We start from the raw sequence: 20,743 nt of genomic DNA, 5'->3' as shown, positions 1-20,743 counted from the left end.
AGGGTGACATTTAGGGCGCAGTCTGAGTCTCAGCACTTAATTTTGCCACCATCAGTCAGCAGATGCCTGCCTAACTGGGCAAACTTAATCAGAATTTGATTGGACGAGGTGAATGCGGTTTATGGCCCACTTCAAATGAGCTGTAATTAAGGAGTCATTGAGGCAGGAAACATCATTTTATTTTAAGTATTTTAAGTGTGAAGGGATGGATGAATAATAGAGAGAATTAGAGGATGCATCAGCACTCAGCGGAAGTGTACATTATATAAACAGCATCACTCCACTGACTCCTACATAATGCAAGAGAAGACAGTTGGCTCAGCTGGGGATCAGACTAAAGCAAAGGAGTTTAGAGTAACTGAGGAGTTCAGACTAAAGCAGAGGAGTTTAGAGTAACTGAGGAGTTCAGACTAAAGCAGAGGAGTTTAGAGTAACTGAGGAGTTCAGACTAAAGCAGAGGAGTTTAGAGTAACTGAGGAGTTCAGACTAAAGCAGAGGAGTTTAGAGTAACTGAGGAGTTCAGACTAAAGCAGAGGAGTTTAGAGTAACTGAGGAGTTCAGACTAAAGCAGAGGAGTTTAGAGTAACTGAGGAGTTCAGACTAAAGCAGATGTGTTTAGAGTAACTGAGGAGTTAGACTAAAGCAGAGGAGTTTAGAGTAACTGAGGAGTTCAGACTAAAGCAGGAGTTTAGAGTAACTGAGGAGTTCAGATTAAAGCAGAGGAGTTTAGAGTAACTGAGGAGTTCAGACTAAAGCAGAGGAGTTTAGAGTAACTGAGGAGTTCAGACTAAAGCAGAGGAGTTTAGAGTAACTGAGGAGTTCAGACTAAAGCAGAGGAGTTTAGAGTAACTGAGGAGTTAGACTAAAGCAGAGGAGTTTAGAGTAACTGAGGAGTTCAGACTAAAGCAGAGGAGTTTAGAGTAACTGACGAGTTCAGATTAAAGCAGAGGAGTTTAGAGTTCAGACTGCTAAGAGAGCATGAGGAGGTAAAGAGGAGATTTGTTGGAAGATGTTCAACTTTGAACCATAAACATGTCACAAAGGGAGACTCTTTCACAGAATAAAAATGATTTATGTGCTTGATAATAATGAACCTCGTGCAGTAGTTGTTATTTTGCCATGTTATTTAAATGGCAGCTGTGTAGGCCTGCTGCCAATAAAAAATGGGTCAAAACAATTTGTGTGTGAATTCACAGTTTAATTATTTGTGGGATATGGAATTGTCTGCATTAAAAGATGATGGTAAACAGGGTAGGGATGATGAATAGGAAAAGGAGAAAATATAGTCAACAACAGCTAGGAAGCTATTCAGTATCCATATCCCTTTTTGACTTCAACCCCCTAAATGCATCACACCTACATTATGACTAATTGGTAGTTGGAGTTCAGAACACTGTGGAATGCTGACACATGCATATAAACAACAATTAAAACATGAACATTTCTCCCAGAACCATTGACTGTTTGTTCAGAGAGAGGGATGTCTTACATAAAAGACTGCCAAATAAGGAACCACTGACTCTTAAACAGCTTTGTTTAACAATCTAAAAATATGCTCATTATGTTAGTACCATCTTGCTTTTCCCTTTTAAAACCACACGTGAAGAAAACTTGACTGAAAACACACAGATGGAGACTGATCTGCTTGCCAAAATACTACTGCAAAGAAACAAAAGGAAGGGTTGCAATGTTATGAAGCTTCACCACTACAAGCATCTAAAGGTATCACATACTACACTACAGATGTAGGATCTCTTTTGTTGCTGAGAAATGCAAACTTGTAGTGTATTCAAGGTTTAAAAAGGCTTGTAAAGTTGGTCATTTCCACTTTAAAATGTCAGACTTGATTTGCCCCTAAAGAAAAATATATCAACCCCTACAAAGAAAATGTCCATTAATTATAATCCACATAATAATTCACATTTCCTGTTGTAGCAGAAGTATTTTCCTGCTGTAGAAAACTGGCTCAAATTAAAATCCTACACATGTAGCTCTCTACTGATGTAATTCATCTGAGAAGCTTAATGAATGATCATTATATACCATACCACTTTGAAGAACAAAGCAATGGATTGGGTATGCATTGCAAGTGGCATGCTAGTATGGAGAATGGAATGTAGTGATCTACGTTTTACAGCAAGCCTGTACTGTGAGCAGTAAATGTTAGAGGTGTGAGTCAGTCCATACCTGGAATGGTGTCTGGCTTCTGTAGTTCTTCACTTCCTTGTTGGCACCACGAACAAGCAGTACTCTGGCACAGTGTTCCTTAGGGAGGACCAAAGGAAAAGAGAAGGGAGAACAGAGTAAGACCAGGACCTAATTTATTTCAACTCCATTGCTCTCTCTGTCTCCCTCCCTCTCTGTCAATTCAATTCAATTCAATTCAATTCAATTCAATTCAAGGGGCTTTATTGGCATGGGAAACATATGTTAACATTGCCAAAGCAAGTGAGGTAGATAATATACAAAAGTGAAATAAACAATCTCTGTCTCCCTCTCACTCTCCCTTTCTCTCTCCCTCTCTGTCTCCCTCTCTCTCTCCCTCTCTGTCTCCTTTCTCTCTCTCTCTCTCTCGCTCTCTCTCTCTCTCTCTGCTGCCAGCTACTGTTTATTATTACTCTGTAATTATCTGAACCCCTTTAACAAGAGAGAAAACCATCTTGATCAAGCATTCCATTCCATCAACTGATCTAGCACCGATTCTAGAACATTCCACAACTTTACATTCCATCAACTATTCTAGCACCGATTCTAGAACATTCCAGAACTGAACAATCCATCAACTAATCTAGCACCGATTCTAGAGCATTCCAGAACTAAACATTCCATCAACAAATCCAGAACATTCTAGAACTTAAATGATTCCAGAACATTCCAGAACGTATCATTGCTGGAGCTAGAGCTCACCCTGTCCTGTGTGTCTGATGATGCCTTGTCTATGTTCCAGGTAAAGTTTGATGATGCCTTGTCTATGTTCCAGGTAAAGTCTGATGATGTCTTGTCTATGTTCAAGGTAAAGTCTGATGATGCCTTGTCTATGTTCCAGGTAAAGTCTGATGATGTCTTGTCTATGTTCCAGGTAAAGTCTGATGATGTCTTGTCTATGTTCCAGGTAAAGTCTGATGATGTCTTGTCTATGTTCAAGGTAAAGTCTGATGATGCCTTGTCTATGTTCCAGGTAAAGTCTGATGATGTCTTGTCTATGTTCCAGGTAAAGTCTGATGATGTCTTGTCTATGTTCCAGGTAAAGTCTGATGATGTCTTGTCTATGTTCCAGGTAAAGCAAGGCCTCTCCCTCAGCTCTCCAGAAAGGATCTTAGTGCAGTGAAAACATATAGTGTGAAGCTCGGTGAGAAAATCAAGAGAGAATCAGCCTCTGGTAACTGTCTGTGGCACTGCAGCCCGCCTCAGCCTGCTGTTAGCTGGATTCAGCAGCCCACCCACGGAAACACCACTACAAACACACACACATTCACGTGCATGTGAACACACACATACAGGCGTGCGGGCCCACACACACACATACAGTCAGGCACACACGCACGCATGCGCCCATGCACAAACAGTGCTTGCTCATGCACACATCCATACACACAGTGCCTGCACACACACACACACACACACACACACACACACACACACACACACACACACACACACACACACACACACACACACACACACACCAATGTTCGAGCTCATCCTCCTCCTACTTGCTCTTATTAAATTCTACTGCCACTAGTCATCAGATAAATAAAATATGGCAGATATCTACAATAATAATATTACGTGTACAAGCCCCAACCCACACAAATCAGACTGATATTCAAAAAGATTAAATCAGTGAACTTCTTCCCTCCTAGTGGCTGTCATTATAGTCATTAGATCACACTAAAGCTGTCAATGCAAAAGGGCATCTAATCAGAAAGCCAGGGAAATAAACCCAGCCTCTAGGAGCAGAGCAGTTGAGGGAAGAGATTACACAACAGCAAACCCAGAGAGGAAGTTATCAGTATCGCTCTCTCTCTCACACACACACTCTCTCTGTCTGTCTCTCGCTCTTTTTCTCTCTCTCTCTCCCTCTCGCTCTCTTTCTCTCACACACACACTCTCTCTGTCTCTCTCTCGCTCTTTTTCTCTCTCTCTCATCATCTCTCTCGCTCCCTCTCGCTCTCTTTCTCTCTCACACACACTCTCTCTCTGTCTCTCTCTTTTTCTCTCGGTCTCTCTCTCACACTCTCTCTGTCTCTCTCTCTTTTTCCCTCTCTCTCATCATCTCTCTCTCTCTCCCTCGCTCTCACACACTCTCTCTGTCTCTCTCTCTTTTTCTCTCTCTTTCATCATCTCTCTTTCTCTAACTATCTATCTCTCTCTTTTTCTCTCTCTCATCATCTCCCTCTCCCTCTCGCTCTCACTCTCTCTCTCACACACTCTCTCTGTCTCTCTCTCTTTTTCTCTCTCTCATCATCTCCCTCTCCCTCTCACTCTCTCTCTCATTATCCCTCTCTATCTATCTATCTCTCTCGCTCTCTATGAATAATGGCAGCAGAGAGAGCACAGCGTGTAGAAAGGCTTAATGATCTATGCCATAGCTAATGGGAGCAGTGACCCCTACAGACAACAGGAGAGATATCTCACACACACATCCCATGTTCAAACCACCATCTTAAAAAAGTGTGTGTGTATAATTATTATTATTATTTGGTGAGTGCTTGTATTTGTCCTGTTTCAAACATGTAGTGTGTATTACACCCATGTGCAATCCAAGATGGCGTAGTAGTCAGACGTCTTTGTCCTGTCGTGTCCCTTGTATATATCTTTTTACATATTTTTAAATCTTTTACTTCGCATATCTTTTTAAAATATTTTCCTAAACCTCAATTTCGAAATACTCTCCTGCAACCCGCCTCACCCAATGTGGCGTGGATCTGTTTTTTTTCTAAAGTATTTCTATTTACTTCGGATCTGGAATCCCTCAACTGAAGCTAGCCAGCTAACTACCTACCAGCTATTAGTCAGCAAACCATTGCTAGCGGTCATCAGCTAACCTTTAGCTCAGAAAGCTCTCGCCAGTTCGAACAACGTGACTCAAACCAGAGCATAACGGACCTATATATATATATATATATATATATATAAAAAAATTCTCCATATCCCCGGATTCCTACCGCAAACTCTGTACATTTTCATCTGGATCTTCGCAACTAGCTAACCGCAATCCCGGGTGACTACTCCTGGCTAGCGTTTCCATCCCGGAGCAAGCACCAATTAGCCTGAAGCTAGCCCGGCCAGGGCTCCTGTGCTACCACCGAAGCCCACTCCTGGGCTACAATATCCGGACCCCTTCTACTGCCGGTACGGGGCACGGAACCCCGCCGATCCTCTACGACTGGAATACCGACATAATCTGCCCGAGGATTCCAAAAGGCCCCTCAGGCCTGGTGACCTAAACTGGGACATGCTTAACACCCCGGCCATCCTACAATCTAAGCTTGATGCCCTCAATCTCACACAAATTATCAATGAACCTACCAGGTACAACCCCAAATCCGTAAACAGGGGCACCCTCATAGATGTCATCCTAACTAACTCGCCCTCCAAATACACCTCTGCTGATTTCAATCAAGATCTCAGCGATCACTGCCTCATTGCCTGCATCCGTAATGGGTCTGCGACCAAACGACCACCCCTCATCACTGTCAAACGCTCCCTAAAACACTTCTGCGAGCAGGCCTTTCTAATCGACCTGGCCGGGGTATCCTGGAATGACATTGACCTCATCCCGTCAGTAGATGATGCCTGGCTATTCTTTAAAAGTGCCTTCCTCACCATCTTAAATAAGCATGCCCCATTCAAAAAATGTAGAACTAGGAATAGATATAGTCCTTGGTTCACTCCAGACCTGTCTGCCCTTGACCAGCACAAAAACATCCTGTGGTGTTCTGCATTAGCATCGAATAGCCCCTGTGATATGCTACTTTTCAGGGAAGTTAGGAACAAATATACGCAGGCTGTTTGGAAAGCTAAGGCTAGCTTTTTCAAACAGAAATTTGCATCCTGTAGTACCAACTCAAAAACGTTCTGGAACACTGTAAAGTCCATGGAGAATAAGAGCACCTCCTCCCAGCTGCCCACTGCTCTGAGGCTAGGAAACACTGTTACCACCGATAAATCCACTATAATTGAGAATTTTAATAAGCATTTCTCTACGGCTGGCCATGCTTTCCACCTGGCTACCCCTACCCCAGTCAACTGCCCAGTACCCTCCACAGCAACCCGCCAAAGCCCCCACCATTTCTCCTTCACCCAAATCCAGATAGCTGATGTTCTGAAAGAGCTGCAAAATCTGGACCCCTACAAATCAGCCGAGCTAGAATATTTGGACCCTCTCTGTCTAAAATGGTCTGCCGAAATTGTTGCAACCCCTATTACTAGCCTGTTCAACCTCTCTTTCGTATCGTCTGAGATTCCCAAAGATAGGAAAGCTGCCGCGGTCATCCCCCTCTTCAAAGGGGGTGACACTCTAGACCCAAACTGCTACAGACCTATATCTATCCTACCCTGTCTTTCTAAGGTCTTCGAAAGCCAAGTTAACAAACAGATTACCGACCATTTCGAATCCCACCATACCTTCTCCGCTATGCAATCTGGTTTCAGAGCTGGTCATGGGTGCACCTCAGCCACGCTCAAGGTCCTAAATGACATCATAACCGCCATCGATAAGAGACATTACTGTGCAGCCGTATTCATCGACTCTGTCAATCACCACATTCTTATTGGCAGAATCGACAGCCTTGGTTTCTCAAATGATTGCCTCGCCTGGTTTACCAACTACTTCTCTGATAGAGTTCAGTGTGTCAAATCGGAGGGCCTGTTGTCCGGACCTCTGGCAGTCTCTATGGGGGTGCCACAGGGTTAAATTCTCGGGCCGACTCTCTTCTCTGTATACATCAATGATGTTGCTCTTGCAGCTGGTGATTCTCTGATCCACCTCTACACAGACGACACCATTCTGTATACCTCTGGCCCTTCTTTGGACACTGTGTTAACTAACCTCCAGACGAGCTTCAATGCCATACAACTCTCCTTCCGTGGCCTTCAACTGCTCTTAAACGCAAGTAAAACTAAATGCATGCTATTCAATCGATCACTGCCCGCACCTGCTCGCCCGTCCAGCATCCCTATTCTGTACGGCTCTGACTTAGAATACGTGGACAACGACAAATACCTTGGTGTCTGGTTAGACTGTAAACTCTCCTTCCAGACTCACATTAAGCATCTCCAATCCAAAATTAAATCTAGAATCAGCTTCCTATATCGCAACAAAGCATCCTTCACTCATGCTGCCAAACATACCCTCGTAAAACTGACCATCCTACTGATCCTTGACTTCGGTGATGTCATCTATAAAATAGCCTACACTCTACTCAACAAATTGGATGCAGTCTATCACAGTGCCATCCGTTTTGTCACCAAAGCCCCATACACTACCCACCATTGCGACCTGTACACTCTCGTTGGTTGGCCCTCGCTTCATACTCGTCGCCAAACCCACTGGCTACAGATTATCTACAAGTCTTGGCTAGGTAAAGCCCCACCTTATCTCAGCTCACTGGTCACCATAGCAGCACCCACTCGTAGCACGCGCTCCAGCAGGTATATCTCACTGGTCACCCCCAAAGCCAATTCCTCCTTTGGTCATCTTCCCTTCCAGTTCTCTGCTGCCAAATGACTGGAACGAACTGCAAAAATCTCTGAAGCTGGAGACTCATATCGCCCTCACTAGCTTTAAGCACCAGCTGTCAGAGCAGCTCACAGTCCACTGCACCTGTACATAGCCCATCTGTAAATAGCCCATCTATCTACCTACCTCATCCCCATACTGTATTCATTTATTTATTTTGCTCCTTTGCACCTCAGTATCTCTACTTGCACATTCATCTTCTGCACATCTACCATTCCAGTGTTTAATTGCTATATTGTAATTACTTTGCCACCATGGCCTATTTATTGCCTTAACTCCCTTATCTTACCTCATTTGCACTCACTGTATATATACTTTTTGTTTTCTTTTGTTCTACTGTATTATTGACTGTATGTTTTGTTTATTCCACGTGTAACTCTGTGTTGTTGTATGTGTCGAATTGCTATGCTTTATCTTGGCCAGGTCGCAGTTGCAAATGAGAACTTGTTCTCAACTAGCCTACCTGGATAAATAAAGGTGAAATAAAAAAATAAAAATGGAAATGTGTTTATTCTATATCCCCACTCCCCCTGACACACCCTTGGATAGTGGGGTCACATCCAGGGTAAGCCATTACTAACAGCGACCCAAGAGCAATTAAGGTTAAGTGCCTTGTTGGCTCTGGGGTTCATATGACAGTGGATAGATTAACATTTAAACTACATAGATCCGTCTAAATATTGATCACTGTGGTTTTAAACTAGATACCATAGCCATTGATGTTAAGACCATATTGTCTTGTGTTCCCCCAGGATGTGTTCCCTCAGGATGTGTTCCCCCAGGATGTATTCCCCCGGGATGTGTTCCCCCAGGATGTATTCCCCCAGGATGTGTTCCCTCAGGATGTGTTCCCTCAGGATGTGTTCCCCCGGGATGTGTTCCCTCGGGATGTGTTCCCCCAGGATGTGTTCCCTCAGGATGTGTTCCCCCAGGATGTGTTCCCCCAGGATGTATTCCCCCGGGATGTGTTCCCCCAGGATGTGTTCCCCCAGGATGTGTTCCCCCAGGATGTATTCCCCCGGGATGTGTTCCCCCAGGATGTGTTCCCCAAGGAAGTGTTCCCTCAGGATGTGTCCATCTCAGATTGATTCTCATCAGTGTATCCAGTCAATCTTTACCCATGTGAAGAATCAACAGGATATTTATTAATCCTAATTGCCCCCTTGCTAATAACATAATCAAGATTGGGGTCAATTACATTTCAATTCAGTCAATCGGTTTACTTCCTGAATTGACCAAATTGGAACGGAATTGACCCCAGCCCTGTTTACTATGGGCCTAATGTACTAGTATACCAATATAATGTACTAGTACACCAATACAATGTACTAGTATACCAATACAATGTACTAGTATACCAATACAATGTACTAGTACACCAATACAATGTACTAGTATACCAAAACAATGTACTAGTACACCAATACAATGTACTCACTACCATTATAATGTACTAGTAGTATAATAAAAGCAATGTACAGTAGCTGGTGCAATATAAAGCCCCTCTGTACAGTAGATGGTACAATATAAAGCCCCTCTGTACAGTAGATGGTACAATATAAAGCCCCTCTGTACAGTAGATGGTACAATATAAAGCCCCTCTGACCAGTAGATGGTACAATATAAAGCCCCTCTGTACAGTAGATGGTACAATATAAAGCCCCTCTGTACAGTAGATGGTACAATATAAAGCCCCTCTGTACAGTAGATGGTACAATATAAGCCCCTCTGACCAGTAGATGGTACAATATAAAGCCCCTCTGTACAGTAGATGGTACAATATAAGCCCCTCTGACCAGTAGATGGTACAATATAAAGCCCCTCTGTACAGTAGATGGTACAATATAAAGCCCATCTGTACAGTAGATGGTACAATATAAAGCCCCTCTGTACAGTAGATGGTACAATATAAGCCCCTCTGACCAGTAGATGGTACAATATAAAGCCCCTCTGTACAGTAGATGGTACAATATAAAGCCCCTCTGTACAGTAGATGGTACAATATAAAGCCCCTCTGTACAGTAGATGGTACAATATAAAGCCCATCTGTACAGTAGATGGTACAATATAAAGCCCCTCTGTACAGTAGATGGTACAATATAAAGCCCCTCTGTACAGTAGATGGTACAATATATAGCCCCTCTGACCAGTAGATGGTGCAATATAAAGCCCCTCTGTACAGTAGATGGTACAATATAAAGCCTCTCTGTACAGTAGATGGTACAATATAAAGCCCCTCTGTACAGTAGATGGTACAATATATAGCCCCTCTGACCAGTAGATGGTACAATATAAAGCCCCTCTGACCAGTAGATGGTACAATATAAAGCCCCTCTGTACAGTAGATGGTACAATATAAAGCCTCTCTGTACAGTAGATGTTGCAATATAAAGCCTCTCTGTACAGTAGATGGTACAATATAAAGCATCTCTGTACAGTAGATGGTGAAATATAAAGCCCCTCTGGACAGTAGATGGACTGCTGATTATTTTACATACACCAGATATATGCAGGGAAATTAGTTGTTTTACAGGGTCAGGCATAGCAGTATGGCGCCCCTGGAGCAAATTAGAGTTAAGTGCCTTGCTCGAGGGCACATCGACAGATGTTTCACCTTGGGTAGTCGAACCAGCAACCTTTCGGGTTACTGGCCCAAGGCTACATGCCGCCCTAGTGGTTTGTGCTCTGGTGCTCTGATGATTTGAACTCTGGTCTCTTACCTCTTTGTATAGAGCACAGATGTGTAGAGCCGTGTTTCCAGAGGCGTTCATGACACCCATATCTGCTCCATAGAACAACAGCTGCTCCAGGTGGTGGACATGTCCATATCTACACGCCTGACACACAAACACAGAGACCAAGTCAAATAATGTCCATATCTACACGCCTGACACACAAACACAGAGACCAAGTCAAATAATGTCCATATCTACACGCCTGACACACAAACACAGAAGACATCACAAAGACCAGGTCAAAACAAAAGAAAATGAAACAATCCATACAGTAACTTACATAAGGCAAACCGGGACTATCATAGGAAAATATGACCAACCAAACATTTAGAAAGTCATTGATTGGCAAGAGAAGTCTATTCTGGTTTGTGTTCACGTGGATGATATATAGACCAGGTATTCTCAAACTGGGGTACGCGTTCCCCCAGGGGTAAGCACATTTTGATTTGCCGTCGGGGGTACGCCAAATCAAAATGTGATTAAAATAAAAAATGTATTATAATAATTTCTTTACTTTTTCAAACAGTACATTTATATTTTCCAACAAGGCTATACATTTGGTTGAAGTTTTTTTCTCGCCTGAGTAGCCTTGTTTCACTGCCAAAAATAAAATTAAACCATCTAGTGTTCAGCGAAATTAACAACACAATGTCAAATACAGGTAGCCTAGTCAAATAATTAACATCCAATCACATGAACCGTTACTCTCTCGCAGGAAACCTTCAGTATTGCGCATTTAGAAATGAAAAATGACAATTTGAAAAATAAGCCACAGGAGTTTTTGAGCAAGAATAAAGACTACTTTCGAGTAGTAAGACATTAAAAGCAACAGATACCATTAATAAGAAGGGGCTAGAATCGTCTGTCCTACCGAGTGGCTAGGACAGGCGAGCCCCATACTATTGTGGAGGTCTTAATTCTTCCTGCTGCCGCAGATATGACTGGGACAATTCTGGGAGAAAAGGCCAACAAAAACTATACAGACAATGCCTTCATCAAACAACACTGTTTCACGACGCATCAGTTTTTTGTTTTACCGTTATTTAACTAGGCAAGTCAGTTAAGAACAAATTCTTATTTTCAATGACGGCCTAGGAACAGTGGGTTAACTGCCTTGTTCAGGGGCAGAACGACAGAATTTCACCTTGTCAGCTCAGGGATTCAATCTTGCAACCTTCCCATTACTAGTCCAATGCTCTAACCACTAGGCTACCTGCCGCCCAGTGACACGGTAGGAGATGTTTGAAACAATTACTGCTTCGCATACAAGCCAGTGAATTCTATGCGTTACAGCTGGATGAGTCAACAGACGTGGCGTGCCTGGCACAGCTCCTGGTATATGTCCGTTACGTTAATGGGGGGTCAACTAAGGAAGACATCCTCTTCTGCAAACCACTGGAAACCAGGACAACATGAGAGGATATTTTGAAAGTACTGGACAGCTTTGTGACATCAAATGGACTTTGGTGGTCAAGATCGGTTGGTATCTGTACTGATGGCGCAAAAGCCATGACAGGGAGACATAGTGGAGTGGTAACGCGCGTGCAAGCAGTTGCTCCCGACGCCATTTGGGTACACTGCATCATCCACCGAGAGGCTCTTGCTGCCAAGTGAATGCCTGACAGCTTGAAAGACGTTTTGGACACTACAGTGAAAATGGTTAATTTTGTTAAAGCAAGGCCTCTGAACTCTCGTGTATTTTCTGCACTATGCAATGATATGGGCAGCGATCATGTAACGCTTTTACAACATACAGAAGTGCGCTGGTTATCAAGGGGCAAAGTATTGACACTTAAAAAAAAATTGAGATACGAGCTTAAAGTTTTATTTACTGACCATAATTTTCACTTGTCTGACCGCTGGCATGATGACGAGTTTCTCACATGACTGGCCTATCTGGGTGATGTTTTTTCTCGCCTGAATGATCTGAATCTAGGATTACAGGGACTCTCTGCAACTATATTCAATGTGCGGGACAAAACTGAGGCTATGATTAATATGTTGGAGCTCTTTTCTGTCTGCATTAACAAGGACAACATACAGGTCTTTCCATCATTGTATGATTTTTTGTGTGCCAATGAACTCAAGCTTACGGACAATGTCAAATATGATATAGCGAAGCACCTGAGTGAGCTGGATGCGCAATTACGCAGGTACTTTCCTGAAACGGACGACACAAACAACTGGATTCATTATCCCTCTCATGCCCTGCCTCCAGTCCACTTACCGATATCTGAACAAGAGAGCCTCATCGAAATAGCAACAAGCGGTTCTGTGAAAATGTAATTTAATCAGAAGCCTCTGCCAGATTTCTGGATAGGGCTTAACTCGCGCTGTTATTAAGACACCGATGCCCTTTGCAACCACGTACCTATATGAGAGTGGATTCTCGGCTCTCATTAGTATGAAAACTAAATAAAGGCACAGACTGTGTGTGGAAAATGATTTAAGACTGAGACTCTCTCCAATACAACCCAACACCGCAGAGTTATGTGCATCCTTTCAAGCACACCCTTCTCATTAACCTGTGGTGAGTTATTCACATTTTTTATGAACAAATAAGGTTTTATCAAATCAAATCAAATCAAATTTATTTATATAGCCCTTCGTACATCAGCTGAAATCTCAAAGTGCTGTACAGAAACCCAGCCTAAAACCCCAAACAGCATGTAAGATGGCTAAATAAAGAGCAAAATTATTGAGTATTATTATTATTATTATTTGTGCCCTGGTCCTGTAAGAGCTCTTTGTTACTTCCCACGAGCCAGGTTGTGACAAAAACTCCCACTCATTCCTATGTTTAAAAAATGTATCGTATAGTGTATGTGGCAGGCTTACAATGATGTCAAAAAAACATTTGAGAGTGTGCTGACCATGGTGCTAGAGGGGGTACGCAGCTGGAGGTTGAATGTTTGAAGGGGTACGGGAATATAAAAAGTTTGGGAACTACTGAATAGACTACCCACTCAGGAGTCATACACATATTCCATGCAGTGTCTTGATCTGCACACTAGATGTCAGTCAGAGTACCATCTGAGCTGAGCTTTAAAATATACTGCATCTTACTGTTGTTATGCCCCCGATGATCTAGGAAAGCTTGTTTCTCCAAGGTCTATCAAAAGGCTAACATCTATAATCAACTAGAAGATAGCTTATTCAAGAGAGTCCATATAGCGATGGCTTGGGTTAAAATGTGGTTTTATAAAGTGTGATGGCTACTTAAACGTGGGTCTCCTCTAAACCACTGAGAAGACCACATTGGTGGCAGATGAACTGACGCTCTTCGCTTTAATTAAGCAAGAAGGCACGAGGAGGTGTGGTATATGGCCAATATACCACGGCTAAGGACTGTTCTTATGCACAAAGCATCGCGGAGTGCTTGGATACTGCCCTTAACCGTGGTATATTGGCCATATACCACAAACCCCCGAGGTGCCTTAATGCTATTATAAACTGGTTACCAATGTAATTAAAATAAATGTTTTGTCATACCCGTGGTACACGGTCTGATATACCACGGCTGTCAGCCAATCAGCATTCAGGGCTCGAACCACCCAGCTTATAATACCATATATAACACTGAGCCTTTGGAAAAGCCCTATATACATCCAATCAATCATTAGTATTATAATTATTAGACACAACAGCAACACCTGGTGTATCTCATGCCAGCCATTCTCATCGTGGCAGGAGACGGTGGCGTGGGCCCTCAGCAGGAGCTCACAGCAACCTGAGTCTCCTCCCACCAGGACTGTGTGGTACAGGGGGGTCAGACTTTGGCTGTCCTTGTAGTCTGGGGACGCGCCTAGTTCCAGTAGAGCCTGAGGAGAGACAGCGAGGGTAGGTGAGAAAGGAAGTTGCCGCTAGATGCTGACCTTAGGTAAGTTTAGCATTTCCCCCACTGATGGAAAAGGTTAGGATTGGGGAAGGGGAAGCTGATCTTTCATATGTACGTAGGGGAAACTTCACCTGGAGAAACACTTTACTTAAAGCCTGCAGGTATAATGGTTTATAACTTGTTGTAAACATGTATGAACCTATATATTGCTTTACAATATGTTATGTCTGTCTATGTAGGGCATTTTCAACTATCACACCTAACTGTGGGGTGTTATGGGATAGATTGTTCATAACATCTAAGAGTATCAGTCGATCCCAATTCTTTCTCTATCTCATCCCTTGGCCCTAACACGTCCATGTTTGCAGACCTGAAGGGTGCAGATGAAGCAGTATTGGTGGAGCTTCCACTATATTGCTTCCACCTTACAGATCTGCACACATCAAAGGGTAAACCCGAGGGGAAGGAGTGGAGAGTGAATTGGGGCCAACTTATTATATAAGCTGTAAAAAATAATAGAGGTGCTGGATAACCTTCAGTGTGACCTGATTCTTGGCCCTGACTGCTTTGTGGAGAGCGGTCATCCCATCTTGTGATCTGAAGTCAAGATGTGCTCCACCGTGTTTCAGTACAACGACAACCTGCGCCACATTGTCCAGGTGGGCTGCGAAGGTCAGTGGAGTTTCTACAATACAAACACACAACATGCTGTTTACTGTTATAGAGCTTTTTTTAAACAGAAACTTGTGTTTATTGTATTAACATCAACTATGGGTACTTTTCCTGGACATAGTTTAATCCTTGTCTGGACTACACGGCATGTTCAATGAAGAATGGCCATCAAAATATATTTTTAGTGCAGGACTAGGCTTTGTCTGTGAAACCCGCCCTATATACGTCCAACAGAATGAGGTGCACAAAAACACAAGAAATTGTACTGTAGCCGTAAACTTTCATCTGAGGAGAGCTGATCTCTAATTTCTCTCGTCAGTGAACTAAGAAATCCATAATTGATCTGACATTGTTTACTCCTTAGCAGCAGATGCTGTATAAAACAAAACACATCACATTGAATCATTGTCTGTGTGTGTGTGTGTGTGTGTGTGTGTGTGTGTGTGTAGCGTACCACCAGTGTCTGGGTCGTGGTAGTTGGGATCGAGGCCTTTCTCCAGCATTTTTGCTAGTTTCGCCAGCTGGTGATGCTGAATGTGATCCATTAATTTCCTGTAGTTGGCCTAGGGGTAGGAGGGAGCATGTAGAGAGAGGGATGGAGAGAGAGACGGACAGGTGAACATCAGAGTCATATTCATTGGTGTACAACGTAGCAAAACAAGAAAAACTAAAATGAGCGTTTCTTATTGGATAAGTTCAGGTAGTCCCTTCCCTTCCTCCATTTTCTTTTGTGACTAATGAACATTACCCAGTGGACTGAGAATCAGATGAGAGAGAGAGAGAGACAGAGAGAGAGAGAGAGAAGAGAGAGAGAGAGACAGAGAGAAAATGAGAAAGAGAAAAAGAAAGAGAGATAGAGAGAGAGAGAGAGAAAATGAGAACGAGAAAGAGAGAAAGAAAGAGAGAGAGAGGAAAAAACAGAAAAAACATATACATGATCAATTACAAATCTTAGAGTCAGCCATTAAAAACTACCAGAACCCACTGGATTCTCCAATTATATTGAATGAACTACAGGACAAAATACAAAAAGGCCTGTGGTATTTATGTACCCTAAAAGTCCACAAAAGTGGAGAAAAATTTGACCCAAATAACTATCGTGGGATATGTGTCAACACCAACCTTGGGAAAATCAGCAAACTCGTACATTTCCTCAGTGAAAACAATGTACTGAGCAAATGTCAAATTGTCTTTTTGACAAATGACCGTACAACAGACCACATATTCACCCTGCACACCCTAATTGACAAACAAACAAACCAAAACGAAGCCAAAGACTTCTCATTATTTGCTGATTTCAAAAAAGCTTTTGACTCAATTTGGCATGAGGGTGAGCAATACAAATTGATGGAAAGCAGCTTTGGGGGAAAAAATTCCGACAATAGAAAATCCATGTACACAAACAACAAGTGTGTGGATAAATTGGCAAAAACACACATTTCTTTCCACAGGGCCGTGGGGTGAGACAGGGATTCAGCTTAAGCTCCACCCTCTTCAACATATATATCAACGAATTGGTGAGGGCACTAGAACAGTCTGCAGCACCTGGCCTCACCCTACTAGAATCTGAAGTCAAATGTCTACTGTTTGCTGATGATCTTGTGCTTCTGTCCCCAACCAAGGAGGGCCTACAGCAGCACCTAGATCTTCTGCACAGATTCTGTCAGACCTGGGCCCTGACAGTAAATCTCAGTAAGACAAAAATAATAGTGTTCCAAAAAAAGGTCCAGTTGCAAGGACCAGAAATACAAATTCCACCTAGACACTGTTGCCCTAGAGCACACAAAAAACTATACCTACCTTGGTCTAAACATCAGCACCACAGGTAACTTCCACAAAGCTGTGAACGATCTTAGTCAAGGCAAGAAGGGCCTTCTATGCCATAAAAAGGAACATAACTTTTGACATCCCAATTAGGATCTGGCAAAAAATACTTCAATCAGTTATAGAACCCATTGCCCTCTATGGTTGTGAGGTCTAGCGTCTACTCACCAACCAAGAATTGACAAAATGGGACAAACATCAAATTGAGAGTGCATGCAGAATTCTACAAAAACATCCTTTGTGTACAAAGTAAAACACCAAAACAATGCATGCAGATCAGAATAAGGATGATTCTTGATAATTATAAAAATCCAGAAAATAGCAATTCAATTCTACAACCACCTAAAAAGAAGCGATTCTCAAACATTCCAACCTTCTCTCCTTAGCTCAGGCCTCTATACCCACCTGCTTCAATATGTCCACCATCATCCTTGTACCCAGGAAAGGCAAAGTAACTGAACTCACTTCCGTCATAATGAAGTGATTCGAGAGGCTAGTCAAAGACCATGTCACCTCCTCCCTCCCAACACCCTTGACCCTCTACAATTCGCCTACCGCCCTGACAGATCCACGGACGATGCAATCGCCATTGCACTGCACACTGCCCTTACCCACTTGGACAAAAGGAATGCATATGTGAGGATGCTTTTCATCGACTACAGCTCGGCCTTCAATACCATAGTGTCCTATCAGCTCATTACAAAGCTCACTGCCCTGGGTCGGAACTCCTCCCTATGCAACTGGGTCCTGGACTTCCTGACGGGCCGCCCCACAGGTGGTGAAGTTAGGCAACATTACCTCCTCGGCACTGACCCCACAAGGATGCGTCCTCAGTCCCCTCCTGTATTCCCTGTATACCCACGACTGCATGCCCTCACACAGTTCCAACTCCATCATCAAGTTCGCTTTTGACACAACAGTAGAAGGCCTGATCACCAACAATGACGACACAGCCTACAGGGAGGAAGTAGGCACTCTGACGGTGTGGTACCAGGTAAACAACCTCTCTCACAATGTTAGCAAATCAAAGGAGCTGATTGTGGACTTCAGGAGGAACCAGGCTGGACACATCCCCATCCTCGTCAACGGGGCAAACATTGAGAAGGTCAATAATTTCAAATTCCTCGGCGTACACGTCTCAGAGAAGCTGAAATGGTCTAGCCACAAGGACACCGTAGTGAAGAAGGTACGACAGCGACTCTTCAACCTCAGGATGCTGAAGAAATTTGGCCTGTCCTAGAGGGCCCCTCACAGTGTTCTAAAGGAGCACCATCGAGAGCATACTGTCAGGCTGTATCACGCCGTGGACGGCGTGGACTGTCGGGCTGTATCACGCCGCAAGGCTCTTCAGAGGGGGATACGTGCAGCCAAACGCACCATTAGGTTCACACTTCCTACACTACAGGACACCTACAACAACAGGTGTCACAGGAAGTCCAAGAAGATCATCAGGGACCCCAGCCACCCAAGCCATGCCCTGTTCTCCCCGCTTCAGTCACTCAGATACAGGCAGTACAGGAGCATCATGGCAAAAACTGAAAGACTGGCCAATAGTTTCTACTTTCAGACCATCAGGCTGCTGAACAGCCAGCACTAGTCAGGTACCTGCTCCCCTCTCCCCCTATGGACCCCCCCCCCCCATGTATTTATTCATCACTGCTACAGTTGTTGTTATTATATAGTGCTATTTCTATTGTTGTTTTTTATTACCATTTTCATTATTTTATTTCACTTGGTCCTGCATGTTGGAGCTCAGAGTCTAAGAGTTTCACTGTACCCTGCAATCACACCTGAGACCCTGTTCATATGACTATTAAACAATCTGAATCTGAATAATAACTAAGCCCTCAACTACAGAGAGGTGAACCTGGAGAAAATTATCCTCAGCCAGCTGGTACAGGGACTCTGTTCACAAACACAAACAGACAACACAGAAACCCAAGACAGCAACACAATTAGACCCAACCAAATCATGAGAAAACAAAAACATAATTACTTGAAGCATTGTAAAGAATCAACAAAAAAACAGAGCAAACTGGAATGTTATTTGGCCCTAAGCAGAGAGTACACAGAGGCAGAAAACCAGACCACTGTGACTGACCCAAAATTAAGGAAAGCTTTGACTATGTACAGACTCAGTGAGCATGGCCTTGATATTGATAGAGGACGCCATTGGCAGATCTGGCTCTCAAGAGAAGACAAGCTATGAGAGAGAGAGATTAAATCAGATCAGAGACAGAGACAGAGAGAGATCAGATCAGATCAGAGAGAGAGAGAGAGAGAGATCTCCTGCCAAATGTATGTGTCACGTGATAACGCTGGAGAGACGAAGCAGGTATGGGGTGTCAAACATTTAATAAGGAACGGACATGGAACAAGACATCATCAACATACAAGAAAACAAAGACAAAAAACAATCAATGCATCAGCAGGGAACAGAGCAGGGAAACGGACAAATATAGGGGAGGTAATAAACAGATGATAAGAGAGTCCAGGTGAGTCCAATATCGTTGAAGCGCGTGACGAAGGAAGGCAGGTGTGCGTAATTGATGGCAGTAGTGCGTGATGCAGGGAAGCCTGGCGCCCTCAAGCGCCAGGGGAGGGAAGAGCGGGAGCAGACATGACAGTACCCCCCCTCCAGGGGCGCCACCTGGCGTCCCACCTGGGCGAACCGACCGAGATATGGGCGCTAGGAAAGCCGGTTGGGGCGTGGGAGCCCAACGAACCGGCAGGAATGTGAGAACCTGGCGAGCCGGCTGTGGCATGGAAGCCAGACAATCCCACTGAGGCAAGACGCCTGTCGATCCTGCTGCAGCGAGGGAGCCCGATGATCCGGTGGAGAGTGACATGGGATGGGAAGCCGCCGAGACAACCGAGGCAAGGAAACCTCTCGAGCCAGCCAGGGCGTGAAAGCCCGACTGGCTGGCTTAGGCATCCCCGGTTCCATCGGTGGTGACCCAGAGCTGATGCCACCACACTACCCGGAACGCCAGCCGTCCCCGATGCTTCGTGTGATGGCTGATGCATTCTGTCACGTGATAACGCTGGAGAGACGAAGCAGGTACGGGTAGTCAAACATTTAATAAGGAACGGACATGGAACGAAACAGGAACAGCATCAACATACAAGAAAACAAAGACAATAAACAATCAATGCATCAGCAGGGAACAGAGCAGGGAAACTGACAAATATAGGGGAGGTAATAAACAGATGATAAGTGAGTCCAGGTGAGTCCAGTATCGTTGAAGCGCGTGACGAGGGAAGGCAGGTGTGCGTAATTGATGGCAGGAATGTGTGATGCAGGGCAGCCTGGCGCCCTCGAGCGCCAGGGGAGGGAAGAGTGGGAGTAGACGTGACAGTATGACCATATTAGACACATATTTCCCTCAGATTACAAAGATCCACAAAGAATTTGAAAACAAACCCGATTTTGATAAACTCCCATATCTACTGGGTGAAATACCACAGTGTGCCATCACAGCAGCAATATTTGTGACCTGTTGCACAAGAAAAGGGCAACCAGTGAAGAACAAACACCATTGTAAATACAATCCATATTTATGTTGATTTATTTTCCCTTTTGTTCTTTAACCATTTGCACATTGTTACAGCACTTTATATATACATAATATGACATTTGTAATGTCTTTATTCATATGGAACTTGTGTAATGTTTACTGTTCATTTATATAGTTTATTTCACTTTTGTTTATTATCTACTTCACTTGCTTTGGCAATGTTAGCGTATGTTTCCCATGTCAATAAAGCCCCTTGAATTGAATTGAATTGAGAGAGAAAGCAGAGAGAGGGAGGGAGGAAGGGAGGGATGTGTAAGTGACAGATGACTGCTGAGGCAAATGGTACCGAAGCATCATTTCTCGGACCAACAGGCTCCGTGACAGCTTCTACTCCCAAGCCATAAGTCTGCTA

The 20,743-nt window shown here is 43.7% G+C and overlaps 1 protein-coding gene across 11 annotated transcripts in view; it reads right to left on the bottom strand.

Annotated features, from left to right (window-relative positions):
* LOC115197597 (SH3 and multiple ankyrin repeat domains protein 2) overlaps window positions 1-20,743 on the bottom strand; it is a 174,058-nt gene that overhangs the window by 120,985 nt on the left and 32,330 nt on the right. For all 11 annotated transcript variants that reach the window (XR_003879034.1, XM_029759268.1, XM_029759264.1 and 8 more), the window contains 5 exons: window positions 15,444-15,552; window positions 14,851-15,002; window positions 14,133-14,300; window positions 10,465-10,581; window positions 2,188-2,265 (listed from right to left, as the gene is read on the bottom strand). Coding sequence is in view for 10 of the 11 variants with exons in the window: in XM_029759268.1 (XP_029615128.1) it covers window positions 2,188-2,265; window positions 10,465-10,581; window positions 14,133-14,300; window positions 14,851-15,002; window positions 15,444-15,552 (624 nt within the window). In the remaining variant the exon portion in view is untranslated. The remainder of the gene's footprint in view (window positions 1-2,187; window positions 2,266-10,464; window positions 10,582-14,132; window positions 14,301-14,850; window positions 15,003-15,443; window positions 15,553-20,743) is intronic.

Source organism: Salmo trutta, chromosome 7, assembly GCF_901001165.1.
Source record: "Salmo trutta chromosome 7, fSalTru1.1, whole genome shotgun sequence".
NCBI lineage: Eukaryota > Metazoa > Chordata > Actinopteri > Salmoniformes > Salmonidae > Salmo > Salmo trutta.
This window is presented reverse-complemented; position numbering and strand designations above follow the sequence as displayed.